Consider the following 16,458-nt stretch of genomic DNA (forward strand, 5'->3'; position numbering starts at 1 on the left):
GCTGCTGCCCAGCGCCAGAACGCTGCAGTTGCTGTCGGTGGATCTGAGTGTCACTTCCGTTCCGGCTGGAGAAGCCCTTCGAGGAGTGTTACCGCCTGGTGCTGGCGAGAAAATGGACCGGGAGGAGGTGTGGGAGTACAACGTGACGGTGTGGTTGGTGGACGGCGGGTCCCCGGAGTTGTGGAGCAACGCGGTGCTGTGTCTGCGGGTGCTGGACGTGAAGGACAGCGCGCCGGTGTTCGCGGAGGCGCGCTACAGCGCCCGTGTGCCCGAGAACAACGCGGCGGGCGCGCTGGTGCTGAGGGTGCGGGCGTGGGACGCGGACTGGGGGCAGAACGCACGCGTGCGGTACCGGCTGGGGAAGGGGCGTGTGCGGGGCGCGCCGCTGTCGTCGTCCGTGTCGGTGGAGGCGGAGACGGGCGCGCTGTACGCTCTGCGCTCGTTCGACTACGAGGAGGTGCGCGAGGTGGGACTGTGGGTGCGGGCGGAGGAGGGCGGCGCGCCGGCGCTGTGCAGCAACGTGTCGGTGCGGCTGGTGATCGTGGACGAGAACGACGACGCGCCGCAGCTGCTGTACACACCGGCGACGCCGGTCGTGCTGGAGCGAGAGCGCGGGCAGCAGCTGCGTTCCGACACTGCTTCTCTGGCATCACGATTTTTTTTCTAGCTCAGCTAGTCTCCCGAGCGGAGGACGAAGCAGTAACCGCTGGCATCCAGGGGGACCTGCTTACCACCTACCTCATCGCCTCCCTGCGCTACGTCTCGTTCTGGGCTTTTCCTCCTCTCCGTCTTCGACAGTTCTTCAGTCAAGCTCTGCCATGCTCGCCTCCGGGCCAGAAACAGGCACTCTGGAACCGGCTTACCTCTAGGAATAGCGTATGAACAGCGCCTCGGACAGAAGCCAATACCCGTTCCTCAGCAGCGCTGAGTCGGGATGGGCAAGGACTAAGAATCGCTGTGCACGTCGCAGCCCGCTGGCCACAGGGAAACCGATCGAGGGAGCTCAGATCCTCCTTCTGATCAGCCGATTGACTAGACGGCCGTTACGCGAGTCCACGCCTGCGCCTTCCTGGGACCAGCCTCCATTCACCTTCCTCAGCCTGAGACTCCTGAGTTTACGTAGCGCCAAGAGCTTCTGTTCCCCGCGTGGGGCCCCGACGGAGTCTCTTACTGGGTTTCTGCGACCGGGTTAAGAGGCTCCGTCCTTCCGGGTGCAGCCTCCGCTGGACAGTGCCCGTGGTAAACGCGGTGTATTTGCTTGTCCCTGTGTTTCTCCAAAGGTACGGACTGGCCTGTCTGGAGCCAGGGGCACACACCGATTCGCGTGCTCTGGGCAGTGGAGAGAGGGGCAAGACGGGGGGCAAGTGGTGGCGCTGCCCGTGCGCTCGGGCTGACGCGGTGGCCCCGCAAGGCTCTCGTCTCTGCGTCCCAGCTGCTTCCCTCCCCGGCGCGCTGTGCACCCGTTTTGCCGTGGGAACCCAGGCGGGCGAGGGGCTGCAGCCGCGCGTGTACGCGCGGGTCCGTGTGCCGGTGCGAAGCGTGAGCGCGGGCAGCGGGCGGCGGCGGGCGCAGTCTGGCGGCGGGCCGCAGGGTGGCGCTCCCGGCCAAGACGTCGCCTAGCGGCTGCGAGCGGGGAGGCGGCCGAGCCCGACCCGGCCCTGCGCAGCCGAGCCCCGGCCGGGCAGTAGTTGCGGCAGCGAGCGGCGGTGAGTGGTGCCCTGTGCCATCCCCTGCCGGACCGCGGCAGCTGCGTTCAGTGTGGGCAGCCAGACTTGCCGAGACATAAACGAGGGAGAGAGGGAGAGCGGCCGCCCTCTGCTCCGCCGCGCTGCTGCCGGGCGCCGCTTTCCGCGGAGGACTGCGAGGGCGATCCGCGAGACGGAGGCTGTCCCGAACCTGCCCGACATGGCTCTCGCAAGGCAAGTGCTTTGTCTCTCTGCTTTCCTGTTCCTGCCGCACGCTCGCTCCCAGCCCCTGCGGTACTCCGTAGCCGAGGAGGGGGAGAGCGGCTCGGTGGTAGGCAACGTGGCGGAGGACGCGGGGCTGGCCCCGGCGCAGCTCTCGGCTCGCCGCGCCCGCCTGGCCTCGGAGGACGGCCGGCAGCACTTTCGCTTAGAGCGCGGCACCGGCCGCCTGCTCGTGGCGGACAGGCTGGACCGGGAGGAGCTGTGCGGGCAGGCCGCTACCTGCACGCTGCCCTTCGAGCTGGTGCTGGCCAACCCCCTGCAGTTCTTGCGGGTCGAGGTGACCGTGGAAGACATTAATGACCATGCACCCGTTTTCCCGGAGGAACAAGTCACTTTTAAGATCCCTGAAAGGAGCGACCCGGGGTCGCGTTTCCCACTGGTGGGTGCTTGGGACCTGGATGTTAGCAGCAACAGCATCCAGGCTTACAGCATCTCTCCCGAGAATGGGTACTTTAGTGTGTCATTCGGGGGTCAGAGTGAGGATGAGAGGTTTGTGGAACTGGTCTTGGAAAAGCCGCTGGACAGAGAGGAGAAGGTGGAGATGCATTTCACTGTCATTGCGATGGATGGGGGCTCTCCACCCAGGAGTGGGACAACCCAAATTTGCATTATTGTTCTGGACGTAAATGACAATGCTCCAGTCTTCACAAAGAAAGTGTATGTTGGGAAGGTTTTGGAAAACATGCCAGAGGGCTCTGTGGTTCTCAGCGTGGTGGCAACCGATCTCGATGCCGGACCTAATGGAGATATCTCCTATCAGTTCAGCCAAGTTGTGGGCCAGAGTGACTTCGCATTTGTGATTGATCCCGCGAGTGGTGAAATTAAACTTACAGAGCCTCTGGACTTTGAGGTAGCTGAGAAATATGAACTCACTGTGCAGGCCACAGATGGGGGTGGCCTGTCAGCAATCTGCAAGGTGTTGGTGGAGGTGGTGGATGTGAATGACAATGCACCTGAGCTGGTGGTCAGTTCCTTCAGCAGCCCCCTCCCTGAAAACGCATTACCTGGGACAGTGGTTGCCGTCTTTGCTGTCAGAGACAGAGATTCTGGAGCCAACGGGAAGGTCTCCTGTGCCCTTGAGGATCAGCTGTCATTCTCCCTGCGTCCGGCCTATAAGAATTACTATGAGCTGGTGACTGTGAGCACGTTGGACCGGGAAGAGACTGCACGGTACATCCTCAGTGTCACAGCAGCAGATGCGGGGTCACCTCCTCTCACAACCACCCAGACCTTCACAGTGAACATCTCTGATGTGAATGACAATGCTCCTGTCTTCAACCAGACATCATACACCATGTATGTGCATGAGAATAATGTCCCCACAGTGCTTGTTGGAGCTGTCAGTGCTGTAGATGCTGATGTGGGGCCCAATGCCAAGGTGATCTATTCTCTGGTACCAGCCCACCCCACAGAGCAGCGTCCCTGTTCCTGCATCTCTGTGAACTCTGAGAATGGGGATGTGTTTGTGTTGCGGCCTCTGGACTATGAGCAGATGAAGCAATTCGAGGTCTTGGTGAGTGCCTCTGATGCTGGGTCTCCTGCCCTCAGTGCCAATGTCACTGTCCGCCTTGTTGTGGTGGATGAGAATGACAATTCACCACTGGTGCTGTACCCTTCACAGGACAGCAGCCCACCATCCAGTGAGCTGGTGCCCATGTCAGCTGATGCAGGGTACCTTGTCACCAAAGTGGTGGCCGTCGATGCTGACTCAGGGCAGAACTCGTGGCTCTCGTACCACCTGCTAAGGGCCACTGACCCCGGGCTGTTTGTGGTGGGTGCCCAAAGTGGGGAGGTGCGGCTGAGGAGGCCCGTGACAGAGAGAGATCCCATGAAGCAGAAGCTTGTTGTTCTGGTGCGAGACAACGGGCAGCCACCGCTGTCAGCCACAGCCTCTCTGAGTGCGCTTCTGCTCAGTGACTTCTCAGACGTGCACATAACACACAGCAGCCTGGCCATCGAGGATGAGGGTGACTCCCTAACAATGTATTTAATAATTTCATTGGTCTTTGTCTCACTCCTCTTTCTCACATCCATGGCAGCCTTTGTTGTTTGCAAGGTTTGCAAGAGAAATGAGCTGAAGGGTGGGCATGTACTCTATGGTGCTGGCACCTTGCAGGGAGGCATGGCTGATGCAGCCGCTGCAGGGACCCTGCCCCACCCCTATTGCTATGAGATCAGCCTCACAACAGGCTCAGGCAACAGCGAGTTCAAGTTCCTGAAGCCCATCCTCCCCAGCCTGCCACCACAGCACTTCCCCATGGGCACAGACAATGAACAGGATTTCCCCCGTGGCCCTATCACCACGGAGGATGTGGCACCAGGCAACCCAGCGATGCTCTGTGCAGAGCAGTTCAATAGCCTCTCCTTTAGGTAGTGTGGAGTCAGCACAGCCAGTGGTTTGAGGCGTCATGATAGGAAAGGTTGTGGGCTTCAACATGTCACAATGGTGTCTCCAGAGTAAATCTGCATTTGCAATCTTCAACATTGATTTCCCTCAGAATTTTACTCAGGTGAGAGCTTGTGTCCCCCTCAAAATAGGAAACAGGATCATCTAAAGGCTCCCTCAGACAGTTAATACTATGTTCCAGCTCTCTTGGAGCCATTTCTTTAATGCTGCAAGTGTAAAGTTAGTTTCAGGCCCCCAGCTGAGTCCTTGTTTTTCTGTTAGGCAAGACCGTGGGCCTCTTCTTTTGTGTTGTAAGACAGTGGCACAGTCATGCAGACTAATTACCTGCTCCTTGAAATGCACGTGGCCCTTCTGGGTTTGGAGAGCAAGGATGTTGTGAGTACTGTGTTACAATTGCAAGCACGGGGCTCTTTCTGCTCTGGGTTCTCCATGTCTCTGTGTCTGACATGTGTGGGCTCTGTGTATTTTGCCTTTTGGTCACTATGTCCATCCATAGAGCCGTTTTGTGTCTGCATATGCTGCCCTAGTACTGTATGCTGAAGCAGGGAGTTGCTCGCATTCATCCACTCTGATGCACAGAGTTTCAGCTCATCAGGCAAGAAAGGTATTTTGATGCATGTAAAACAACACCCTCAGCTTCTCCAGGGGAGAGTGGCAACATGCAGAATGAGACTTTGTTTTGGCACATGAAAGGGGGATGGGCAGGAGAGCTTTGTCCTTGGAATTGCCTTTACACTACAGCAGCACAAATAATGTTGCTAGAGACTGTAACTATACGGAGTGGCGAAGAACCATTCTTTGTCTGAATACATTGTAAGGAATCTCCATGAGTCTCCTCAAAGGAGTTTGTCCGAAGGTAGAATCAGATGAACTTGGAAAGGGTCACTGAGTTTGGTCCTGTCATTGTTGTTCCTGATTTCAGAGGTTTCTTGAAGGGACTGGAAAGGTGTCTCGAGATGATTTGCAGGGTTTGTGTAGAGCTTTTTGCATTCTTGTTTTTGCCCTTTCTCTTTCTTTGTGAACTGTCTTTAACCTATTCCTCTTAAGAAGGACTCTCATCCCACATACAGTAACGGATTGTGTGAATGAAGGCAGTGTGACATGGAATTTTCAGAAAACCTCAAGCTGTCTCGTGTTGCAATTGTGAACTGTACCATTGTGAACTGCAATACAGTTATGTCTAAAACTTAAATAAAAAGAACTATGTTGGTATAGACTATAACTGTACAGAGTTGTGAAAACACATTCATTGTCTTTGAGCGCATTGTAAGGAAACTCCAGAATTCACCTCAAAGAAGTTTGTCAGAGGTAGGATTGATATGAACTTGGAAAGGGGCTGTTGAGTTTGGTCTTGACACTGTTGTTCCCAAATTCAGAGGCTTTGTGACGGGAATGCAAAGCTGTCCTGAGATGAAATTCTGGGTTTGTGTAGAGCTTTTGCATTCTAATTTTTGCCCTTTCTGCTTTGTGAACTGTGTTTGAGTATTATCTTACCTATTCCTCATAAGAAAGACTGTCACCACATGTGTAGTAAGAGACTTTGGAAGAATGCAGTGTGGCATGGAATGCTTAGGAACACTCTGACTGTGTTGTGTTGCACTTATAAACTGTACCATTGTTAATCACGATACCATTGTGCGTAAAAGTGAAATAAAGAGAATACCTCAATGCCATGTGTTAAGACAATCTTTATAGAGACATTCTTCTGTGGAAAGGTTTCAGGAGGCTGGAATATTTTTTCTCATTTTGTTCCATTACTGAGGTAAGGTTGAGCAGGTACATTTCTGCATTTTGGAGATACAGCCGATAGAGCTTTCTGGAAAACTGCGGGAGAAGGGAATTGCTAGCAGGTGTCTACAGGTCTTCAGAGCACTGAGCTTCTGGCTGTGACAGGGCCCAGTTCAATCCAGGTCTGGGGAAACTGGCCCCTGCCCTAAGAGTTGCCCTGGGTGTGCAAAGACGTCATCAAAGCAGTGAGGTGGGGGGAGTGACCTCTCCAACTCTTTGGACAACTCCAGCTGCAGATGGGAACTCTGAGGTGTTTGAGCACAAAATGTTTGTGACACTAAATGTGTAGACGTTTCAGATGATGGATGGCAGATGGACAGCACACTTGTTTCTTTGGAAAGTACTTGGGGGAGTGCCAGGAAGTGGCATTTTATGGGTGAAAACAGCTACCAGGGAGAGCCTTTGCTCTCAGGAAAAGCAGAGGAATAAAGCCGTCCCTTTCACTAGGCCCTGATGAAAAGGTAAGTCCTGAAGACAGACTGGTGAAATGCTGCTGACTGTAAGACCATTGCACATGGGGTAGTGAATGATGACTATCCAGTTAACCCAAGTAGAATCACAGAATCATTTAGGTTCCAAAAGGTCCTTGAGACCATTTGAGTCCAACTGTAAACATAGAACTACCAAGTCCAATACTAAACCATGTCCCTGCATGCTATGTCAGGGGATGGTGACTCAACTGCTTTCCTGGGAGCTTGTTCCATTGCTTGACAATCCTTTTGGTGAATATTTTTCTCTTAATATCCAATCTAAACTTCTCCTGGTACTACTTAAGCAAATTTACTCTTGTCCTATCACTTACTACTTGGGAAGAGACAGACATCCAACTCCTTACAGCATCCTTTCAGGTGCAGGCCTGTGCTGTGCTATCCTGTATTTTGTTGTGCTGCGCAAATCCTGTGGTGGATGGATAAGCTCAACTCATTGTAACCAAGGAATGTGCAAGCATCTCCCACATGGTGCTGGTGCGAAAGCCCTCTGCAAGCAAAAAGTCTACATGGGAACTTATTTTACTGTGACATCAAAAATGACAAAGAGAATTTCTTTCATGCAGGAAAGTCCTAAAATGACTTGAATGACTGAAACAGGGGCACTCTTTCTTTTCAATTGCAAGGATCTGCGTCTAGATCATTGATGAAAATATTAAACAGAGCTGGGCCTGGAAATGCACCCTGAGAAACGCCTGTCATCAGTGAGAGATCACCCCATTCAATACAGCGCTTTGAACTCTACACTTCAGCCACTTCTTCACCCAGAGCACTGTGAACCTGCTCATGTCACAGTTGGACAATGTGTCCAGAAGGATGCTGCGAGGGTCAGTATCTAAAGCCTTACTAAAATCCAGGAAAACTACAGTGACCACCTTCCCTTTATCCATGAGGCAAGTGACCTTATCATAGAAGAAGGTCACAATAGTTAAACAGGACTTTCTCTTGGTGAGCCCATGTTGACTGTGCCTGGTTATTGTGTTGTTGTTTAAATGCCTTTCAGCAGTACCCACCATGATTGTCACCATAATTTTTCCAATAACTGAGGTTAGACAAACAGGTCTGTAGATTCCTGGGTCTGCTTTTAGGCCCTTCTTGTAAGTTGGAAGAACCCTGGCCAGCTTCCAGTCAGCAGGGATGTCTGCAGACTCCCAAGACCTTTGACAGATGATCAAGAAAGGTCCTCCTGTAATATCTATCAGCCCTTTCAGTACTCTGGGATGAATCCCATCAGTCCCATGGACTTGTGAACATTCAGCTGATAGAGCTGGTCCCTTACAACTTCAGAGTCCACCAATTCAAAGTCACTGTTCCCAAACTTTTGGTCCTCTGAGTCGGTGGATGGGACAGCACAAGGTCTATCAGTATAATTGAAGCCCGAGGCAAGAAAAGCTTTAGTGCCTCCACTTATTCTTCATCCCTGTCAGTCAAGTGACCAGCTTCAACAAGTATCCATCCAATGTTTTCTTCAGACTTCCTCTTGCTATTAATGTACTTTAAAAAGCCTTTCTTGCTGTCCAACACACCACTGGCCAGTTTCATCTCTACTGATCTCTGGCCTTCCATGTCTTCTCCCTGCGTGTAAGAACCAAAGCTTTACAATCTTCCTGCAAAGCTTGACCTTGCTCCCAGAGATGATACAATTTCTTTTTCCTCATGAAATCTCTGAGGAGTTCCCTGTTTTGCCAAGCTTGTCTTCTGTCCCACTTGTTAAATTTTGATGCAGGGGAATTGCCTGCTAAAAGGTGGCAAGTATACAGAGTTGTGAAAACACATTAATAGTCTTTGAGTGTGTTGTAAGGAACCTCCAGAAGTTGTTTCAAAGGGTTGTGTTGGAAGTTAGAGTCGAGATGAACTTGGAAAAGAGCCATTGATTTTGTTCATATCGTTGTTGTTTCCAAATTCAGAGGCTTCTTGATGGGAGTAGAAAACTGTCCCGAGGCAATTTTCTGGGTTTCTGGGTTTATATTCTCCTTTCTGCCTGTTCTCCTTCTGCCCTAAGAACCATCTTTGAGCATTGTCTTACACATTTCTCTTAAGAATGACTGTCACTCCCTGTATAATAACAGATTGTTTCAATGAAGGCAGTGTATCACAGAACATCTGGAAACCCTTATGCTGTGTTGTGCTGCAGTCATAAACTGTGACCTTCTGAACTGTAATAGAGTTATGTGTAAAAGTGAAATAAGAGGAATGCCTACTTTAGTCAAGAAAGTAGTCTTTGTAGAGATGTTCTTATTAGAAAACCTCAGTTAAAGATTTCAGGAGGCTGGGAGGTTTTTTTCTCATTTGGTCCCCTGCCTGAGGAAGGTAGAGTGGCTACATTTCTGTCATTTGGAGATACAAACAATAGAGCACTGGGGAAAATTCTGTGGAGGACAGAGTTGTTGGAAGGTATCTGTGGGTCTATTTAACCCTGAGCTTCTGGCTGTGACACAGAGGTGGAAATGATTTGCTATCCAGTTAACCTGAGTAGAATCATAGAATCATTTCAGTTAGAAAAGGTCCCTGAGATCACCAATTCCAACTGTTAACCTGAAGACTACCAAGTCCACCAGCAAACCATGTTCCTGAGCACTGCATCCTGGGATGGCAACTCAACCACTTCCCTGGGCAGCCTGTGCCAATGCTTGACAATACTTCATATGTATGAAGTTTTGTTAGTATACAATCTAAACTTCCCCTGGTGCAACTTCAGGCTATTTCCTCTCATGCTATCACCTGTACCTTGGGAAGAGACTGACACCCAGCCCCTTACAATCTCAAATCAGGTACAGACTTCAGATGTCCTGTACTGTGTTGTGACACAGAAATTTTGTAGCAGAATGATAAACCTCACTCATTGTAAACAAGGAAGTTGCAGGGAACTCCCACTTGGTACAGGTGAGACCATCACCTGTGACAGAGAGGTCCATATGGGAATTCCTTTATTGTGACACTCAAAATAATCAAGAGAATAGCTTTCTTGCAAATAAGTATTGTAATGTCTTGCATGACTGAAATGCGGGTGCTCATTCTTTCCTATGACCAGGGTCTGCATGGCATGGTCTGTATGGCTGGAGTGCTGTGTGATGCTCCTGTGCTCGGGGTTCCCCACTTCTAAAGGGACCTTGGTTTATCTGTATTAATATCTTCCAATTGTGTGAACTATTATATTCAGAATTTGTCACGGTCCGAGAATCAGCATGTGTCTCTTGGTGAGATGACAAGGAACTAGCCCCTCCTGGTGTAAGACTGCTGGCCTTTTGGGATGTTCCAGTTCGACGGTTTGTTTGTCTCCTGCAGTTCATATCCAGATGGCTTATTCTTGTTTTTACCCTATGAGAGGGAGAGACTATTTTGTGCACTGCAGGGCCTGAACACGTTGCTGAGCTTTCTGAGTGGCTCGTCGGAGGTGCCGTTATAGGAAGCAATGCAGTGGGCAGGACTTGTCAGAGACGCATGTCCCTGATTCTGTAAGCACTGCTGTCAGGTATGCTGGCAAGCGCCGGGCTGCAGCAAGCGGTGTTGGCTAAGCAGGAGTGGGAGGACTGCGATGCACTGGCCGCTGCCCAGCGCCAGAGCGCTGCCGATGCTGTCAGCAGATGAGTATTTCCACCGTTCCGTCTAGAGAAGTCCTTCGAGTACTGTTATCGTGTGGTGACGGCGAGAGAGCTGGACCGGGAGGTACCGGCTGGGGGAGGGGCGCGCCGCTGTCGTCGTACGTGTCGGTGGAGGCGGAGACGGGCGCGCTGTACGCGCTGCGCTCGTTCGACTACGAGGAGGTGCGCGAGGTGGGGCTGTGGGTGCGGGCGGAGGACGGCGGCGCGCCGGCGCTGAGCAGCAACGTGTCGGTGCGGCTGGTGATCGTGGACCAGAAAGACAACGCGCCGCAGGTGCTGTAACTTCTGCCAACGCCGGTTGTGCCGGTCCGAGAGCACGGGCAGCTGCCACCCTCCGACACTGCTTCTCCGGCATCAAGCTGCTTTCTCCAGCTCAGAGACGCTCCTGGACAGAGGACGAAAACAGTAACCGCTGGCGTTCACCGCTGAGTCGGGGCGGGCAAGGACGAAGAATCGCTGTGCACGTCGCAGCCCGCTGGTGACAGGGAAACCGACCCAGAAAGAACAGCCCCGTGCATTCACGCCTAAGCCTTGTCATGACCCGCCTCCCTTCCCGTTCGTCAGGCTCCTGACTCGATGTCTCGCCGAGCCCTTCTGTTACCTGCGTGATGTCCCGACGGAGGCCCTTGCCCGGTTTCTCCAGACGGGGAAGGCGGCTCTGTCCCTCTGCTCAGCTTTCGTCGTACCGTGGGAAACATTTTGAGGTTGTCGTGCCGAAAGGTACGGATTGGCCTCCCGGGATCCAAGCGCAGACGAAGCCGGGCGCTTCACAGAGCGAGGAAAGACGCGGGGCAGGCGCTGGCGCTTCTCGTGCGCTCTGGAAGGCTCGGCGGCTCCGCAGGGCTCTTGTCTCTCTGTCCCTCCACTTCACTCCCCAGCGTGCTCTGTACTCGTTCTGCCGCGGGACCCCAGGAGGGCGAGCGGCCGCAGCCGCGCGTGTGCGCGCGGGTCCGTGTGCCGGTGCGAGGCCGCCGCGCAGGCAAGCGGGCGGCGGCGGGCGCAGTCTGGCGGCGGGCCGCAGGGTGGCGCTCCCGGCCAAGACGTCGCCGAGCGGCTGCGAGCGGTGAGGCGGTCGAATCCGGCCCGCCCTGCCCAGCTCAGCTCAGCGCAGCCCAGCCCAGCCCAGCCCTGCCGGGAAGCGGCGGAGAGCGGCGGTGAGCGGTGCCCCGTGCCATTCGCTGCCGCGCCATGACAGTCGTTCTCCGGGCCGCCAGGCGGACTCGGCGATAAAGAAGCGGGGAGAGAGGGAGAACGCCCTCCGGCCGGCACACCGCCGCGCTGCTGCCGGGTGCCGCTTTCCGCGGAGGACTGCGCGGGCGATCCGCGAGACGGAGGCTGTCCCGGACCGACCCGACATGGCGATCGCAAGGCAAGTGCTTTGTCTCTCTGCTTTCCTGTTCCTGCCGCACGCTCGCTCCCAGCCCCTGCGGTACTCCGTAGCCGAGGAGGGGGAGAGCGGCTCGGTGGTAGGCAACGTGGCGGAGGACGCGGGGCTGGCCCCGGCGCAGCTCTCGGCTCGCCGCGCCCGCCTGGCCTCGGAGGACGGCCGGCAGCACTTTCGCTTAGAGCGCGGCACCGGCCGCCTGCTCGTGGCGGAGAGGCTGGACCGGGAGGAGCTGTGCAGCCAGGCCGCTACCTGCACGCTGCCCTTCGAGCTGGTGCTGGCCAACCCCCTGCAGTTCTTGCGGGTCGAGGTGACCGTGGAGGACATCAATGACCATGCGCCCGTTTTCCCGGAGGATCAAGTCACTTTTAAGATTCTGGAAACCAGCAACCCGGGCTCACGTTTCCCACTGGTAGGTGCTCGGGACCTGGATGTTGGCAGCAACAGCATCCAGACTTACAGCATCTCTCCAGAGAATGCGTACTTTAGTATCTCTTTTGGGACTCGGATTAAGGGCAAGAAATATGTGGAACTGGTCCTGGAAAAGCCGCTGGACAGAGAGGAGCAATCAGAGATGGGTTTCAGTCTCATTGCAATAGACGGAGGCTCTCCGCCCAGGAGTGGGACCACACAAATCCACATTGTTGTTCTAGATGTAAATGACAACTCTCCAGTGTTTTTGCAGGAGTTATATGTTGCTCACATTTTGGAAAATGCACCAGAAGGCTCTGTTATTCTCAGTGTGGTGGCGACTGATCTGGATGAAGGTCCTAATGGGGACATCTCCTATCAGTTCAGCCAAGCAGTGGGTGAGAGTGACTCTGCATTCGTAATTGACCCTGTGAGTGGTGAAATTAAACTCACAAAGCCTCTGGACTTTGAGGCAGCAGAGAATCATGAGCTCACTGTGCAGGCCACAGACGGTGGTGGCCTGTCAGCAATCTGCAAGGTGTTGGTGGAGGTGGTGGATGTGAATGACAACGCTCCAGAACTGGTGGTCAGTTCCTTCAGCAGCCCCCTCCCTGAGAACGCATTACCTGGGACAGTGGTCGCCCTCTTTGCTGTCAGGGACAGAGATTCTGGAGCCAACGGGAAGATCTCCTGTGCCCTTGAGGACCAGCTGTTCTTCTCCCTGCATCCAGCCTATAAGAATTACTATGAGCTGGTGACTGTGAGCACATTGGACCGGGAGGAGACTGCACAGTACATTCTCAGTGTCACTGCAGCAGACGCAGGGTCACCTCCTCTCACAACCACCCAGACCTTCACGGTGGACATCTCTGATGTGAATGACAATGCACCTGTCTTCAACCAGACTTCGTACACCATGTATGTGCGTGAGAATAATGTCCCCACGGTGCTTGTTGGAGCTGTGAGTGCTGCAGATGCCGACACAGGGTCCAATGCCAAGGTGACCTATTCCCTGTTACCAGCCCACCCCACAGAGCAGCCTCCCTGCTCCTGCATCTCTGTGAACTCTGAGAATGGGGATGTGTTTGTGTTGCGGCCTCTGGACTATGAGCAAGTGAAGCAGATTGAAGTCTTAGTGCATGCCTCTGATGCTGGGTCTCCTGCCCTCAGTGCCAACGTCACTGTCTGCCTTGTTGTAGTGGATGAGAATGACAATGCGCCACTGGTGCTGTACCCTTCACAGGATAGCAGCCCACCATCCAGCGAGCTGGTGCCCTTGTCAGCTGAGGCTGGCTACGTTGTCACCAAAGTAGTGGCCGTTGATGCTGACTCGGGACAGAACTCATGGCTCTCGTACCACTTGCTGAGGGCCACTGACCCCGGGCTGTTTGTGGTGGGTGCCCAAAGTGGGGAGGTGCGGCTGAGGAGGCCCGTGACCGAGAGAGATGCTGTGAAGCAGAAACTTGTTGTTCTGGTGCGAGACAATGGGCAGCCACCACTGTCAGCCACAGCATCACTGAGTGCGCTTCTGCTCAGTGACTTCTCAGACGTGCACATAACGCACAGCAGCCTGGCCACAGAGGATGAGGGTGACTCCCTGACAATGTATTTAATAATTTCTTTGGTCTTTGTCTCACTTCTCTTCCTTGCATCTATGGGAGCCTTTGTTGCTATCAAGGTTTACAAGAGAAAGGAGCTGAAGGGTGGGCAAGTACTCTGCAGTGCTGGAAACTTGCAGAGCGGCCTGGCTGATGCAGCAGCTGCAGGCACTCTGCCCCACCCCTATTGCTATGAGATCAGCCTCACAACAGGCTCAGGCAACAGTGAGTTCAAGTTCTTGAAGCCCATCCTCCCCAGCCTGCCACCACAGCACTGCACCATGGGCAGGGGCACTGACAATGAACAGGATTTCCCCCTTGGCCCTATCACCCTGGATGACGTGGCAGCAAACAACCCAGGCATGCTCTCTGCAGAACCGTTCAATAGTCTTTCCTTTAAGTAGTTTGGAGTCAGCACAGCCAGAGTCTTCAGGTCTTGTGATAGGAAGGAATGTGGGCTACAACATGTGACAATGTTTTCCTCGGAGTTCATCTGCATTTGCAGTTGTTGTCAGCAGTTTACCCTCCGATTTTTCATCAGATTAATACTTTTCTCCCACTGAAAACAGCAAACAGATGAAGCTAAAGGATTCCTCAGACAAGTAACAGTATGTTTTTGCTGTTACAGCCATTTCTGAAATGCTTCTAGTGTGGGTTAATCCCTGGGTCCCCAGCTAAGTTCTTGTCTCACTTGCTGTTCGGCAAGACCATGGCCCTCTTATTCTCTGCTGTAACTCAATGGCCTGGTCAAGGAGACAAGTCAACTTCTTGCTGAAATGCACGTAGCCCTTCTCCTGGGTCAGGAAAGCAAGGAAGTTGTGAGTACTGTGTTACAATGTGGTGCAAACATGGGGCTTTTTCTGCTCTGGGGTCTGGATATCTATGTCTCTGAGATGTGTGACATCTGTGTGTTGTGTCTTCTGGTCGCCATGTCTCTCTATACATATGTTGTGTGTCTGCATATGCTGCCCTAGTGCTGTTCAGTGAAGTTGGGAGTTGCTCACATACAGCTCCTCAGGAAACAAAGATATTTTGACCCTTGTAGAATGGAAGTCTTATCATCTCCATGGGAGAGCAGCGAAAAGCAGATTGAGATTTTGCTTTGACACGTGAAAGGTGGGTTCATGGCTGGGCTTTGTCCTTGTGATTGCCTTGAAATTACAGGAGCACAAATGATGTTGGCATAGACTGTAACTGTACAGGGTTGTGAACACACATTTGTTGTCTTTGAGTGCATTGTAAGAAAACTCCATAGGTCACTTCAAAGGAGTTCATCTGAAGGTAGAACTGAGATGAACTTATAAAGGGTCACTGTGTTTGGTCTCATCACTGTTGTTCCCAAATTTAGAGGGATGGGAGTGGAAAGCTTTTCCTAGATTATTTTCTGGGTTTATGTAGAGCTTTTACATTCTTCCTTTTGCCCTTTCTCCTTCTACTCTGTGTGCTGTATTTGAGAATTTTCTCCTGTATTTTGTCTAAGGATTGCCACACAATGTATAATATTGGTTTTTGTGAATGAAGGCAGAGTGGCACAGAATTTTTGGAAACACTCATGCTGCGTGATGGTGCAGTTATAAACTGTACTCTTGTGAACTGCGATACGTTTCTGTGTAAAAGTGGAATAAAAAGAACACCCAACTGACTTGAGTTGCAAAAGTACTCTTTGTAGAGATGTTCTTTCTGGGAAAGCTCTGTTGAAGTGTTAAAAATGCTGGGAATTTTTTCTCCTGGCTGAGGTAAGGTTTAGCATTTTGGAGATGTGGCTGTTAGAACATTAAGGAAAAACATGAACAGAAGGAGATTGCTGGCAGGTGTCTACAGCACTTCTGAGCACTGAGCTTCTGGCTGCAACAGGGCCCAGTTCGATCCAGGCCAGGGGATACTGGCCCCTGCCCTAACAGGAACCCTGGTTTGTAAAGGCCTCGTCAAAGTAGTGAGGTGGGGGGAGTGACCTTTGTAACTCACCTGGCAGCTCCAGCTGCAGATGGGAACGGTGAGGTGTGCAAGTGCAGAGTGTTTTGATTTAAAGGTTTTGGGGTATGGATGGCACGAAGACAGCACACTTGTTCCTTTGCAAGATGTTTGGGGAGCACCCGGAGGTGGTATTTGTTGAGTGAAGATAGTTACCAGGGAGAGGCTTTGCTCTCAGGAAATGCAGAGGAGTACAGCCATCCCTTCCACAAGGCCCTGATGAAAGGTAAGTCCTGAGTACAGGCTGGTGTCATAATTGTGACCACATGCAATCTTCTTTTACTATGACAGTGTAAATGATTAATAGAATTGCTTTATTGCATGAAAGTCCAAAATGGCTTGAAAGACTGAAACAGAAGCACTGGATTTTTTTATGACAGGGGTTTGCATGTCTTGCTGTGTTTGACTGGAGTGCTGTGTGAAGCTCCTCTGCACAGGGCTCTCCACATCTAAAGGATTGTAGGTACTAATCTCTTCCAGTAGTGTGAGCTATAATAAACAGAGTTGTGAATGACATCTTGGAGAATCAGCGTGTCTGTCTTACTGAGATGACAAGGAACCAGCCTCTCCTGGTGTAAAACTGCTGCCTCTTGGGTTGCTCCAGCTCAAGGGTTTGTGTACTGCAGCTCCTCACTATATGGTTCATGATGGTTTTTACCCTATGAGAGAGGGAGGCATTTTCCTGCATTGGACAGCCTGAACACACTGCTGAGCTTTCCTGAGGGGCTTGTCAGAGGTGCCCTTTAGATAGAATAACTTCTTAGGCCAAGTGATAGACAGCCGTACCAGAGGGGATGTGTGGACCTGTTGGTCACCAACACAAGTGAGATAATCAAATCCAT

General features: G+C 52.5%; 2 protein-coding genes across 2 annotated transcripts; both read left to right on the plus strand.

Moving 5' to 3' along the window:
• The first annotated feature begins 1,663 nt into the window (after window positions 1-1,663).
• LOC102085750 (protocadherin beta-4-like) lies at window positions 1,664-6,042 on the plus strand. Its single transcript, XM_013367308.3, has one exon. It carries the CDS (start codon window positions 1,906-1,908, stop codon window positions 4,339-4,341), a length of 2,436 nt encoding a protein of 811 aa, XP_013222762.2. The 5' UTR covers window positions 1,664-1,905; the 3' UTR covers window positions 4,342-6,042.
• Window positions 6,043-6,238: 196 nt separating this feature from the next.
• LOC110359451 (protocadherin beta-15-like) lies at window positions 6,239-15,287 on the plus strand. Its single transcript, XM_065030256.1, has one exon. It carries the CDS (start codon window positions 11,608-11,610, stop codon window positions 14,047-14,049), a length of 2,442 nt encoding a protein of 813 aa, XP_064886328.1. The 5' UTR covers window positions 6,239-11,607; the 3' UTR covers window positions 14,050-15,287.
• Window positions 15,288-16,458: the final 1,171 nt, after the last annotated feature.

This window comes from Columba livia, chromosome 14 (assembly GCF_036013475.1).
Source record: "Columba livia isolate bColLiv1 breed racing homer chromosome 14, bColLiv1.pat.W.v2, whole genome shotgun sequence".
Taxonomy (NCBI): domain Eukaryota; kingdom Metazoa; phylum Chordata; class Aves; order Columbiformes; family Columbidae; genus Columba; species Columba livia.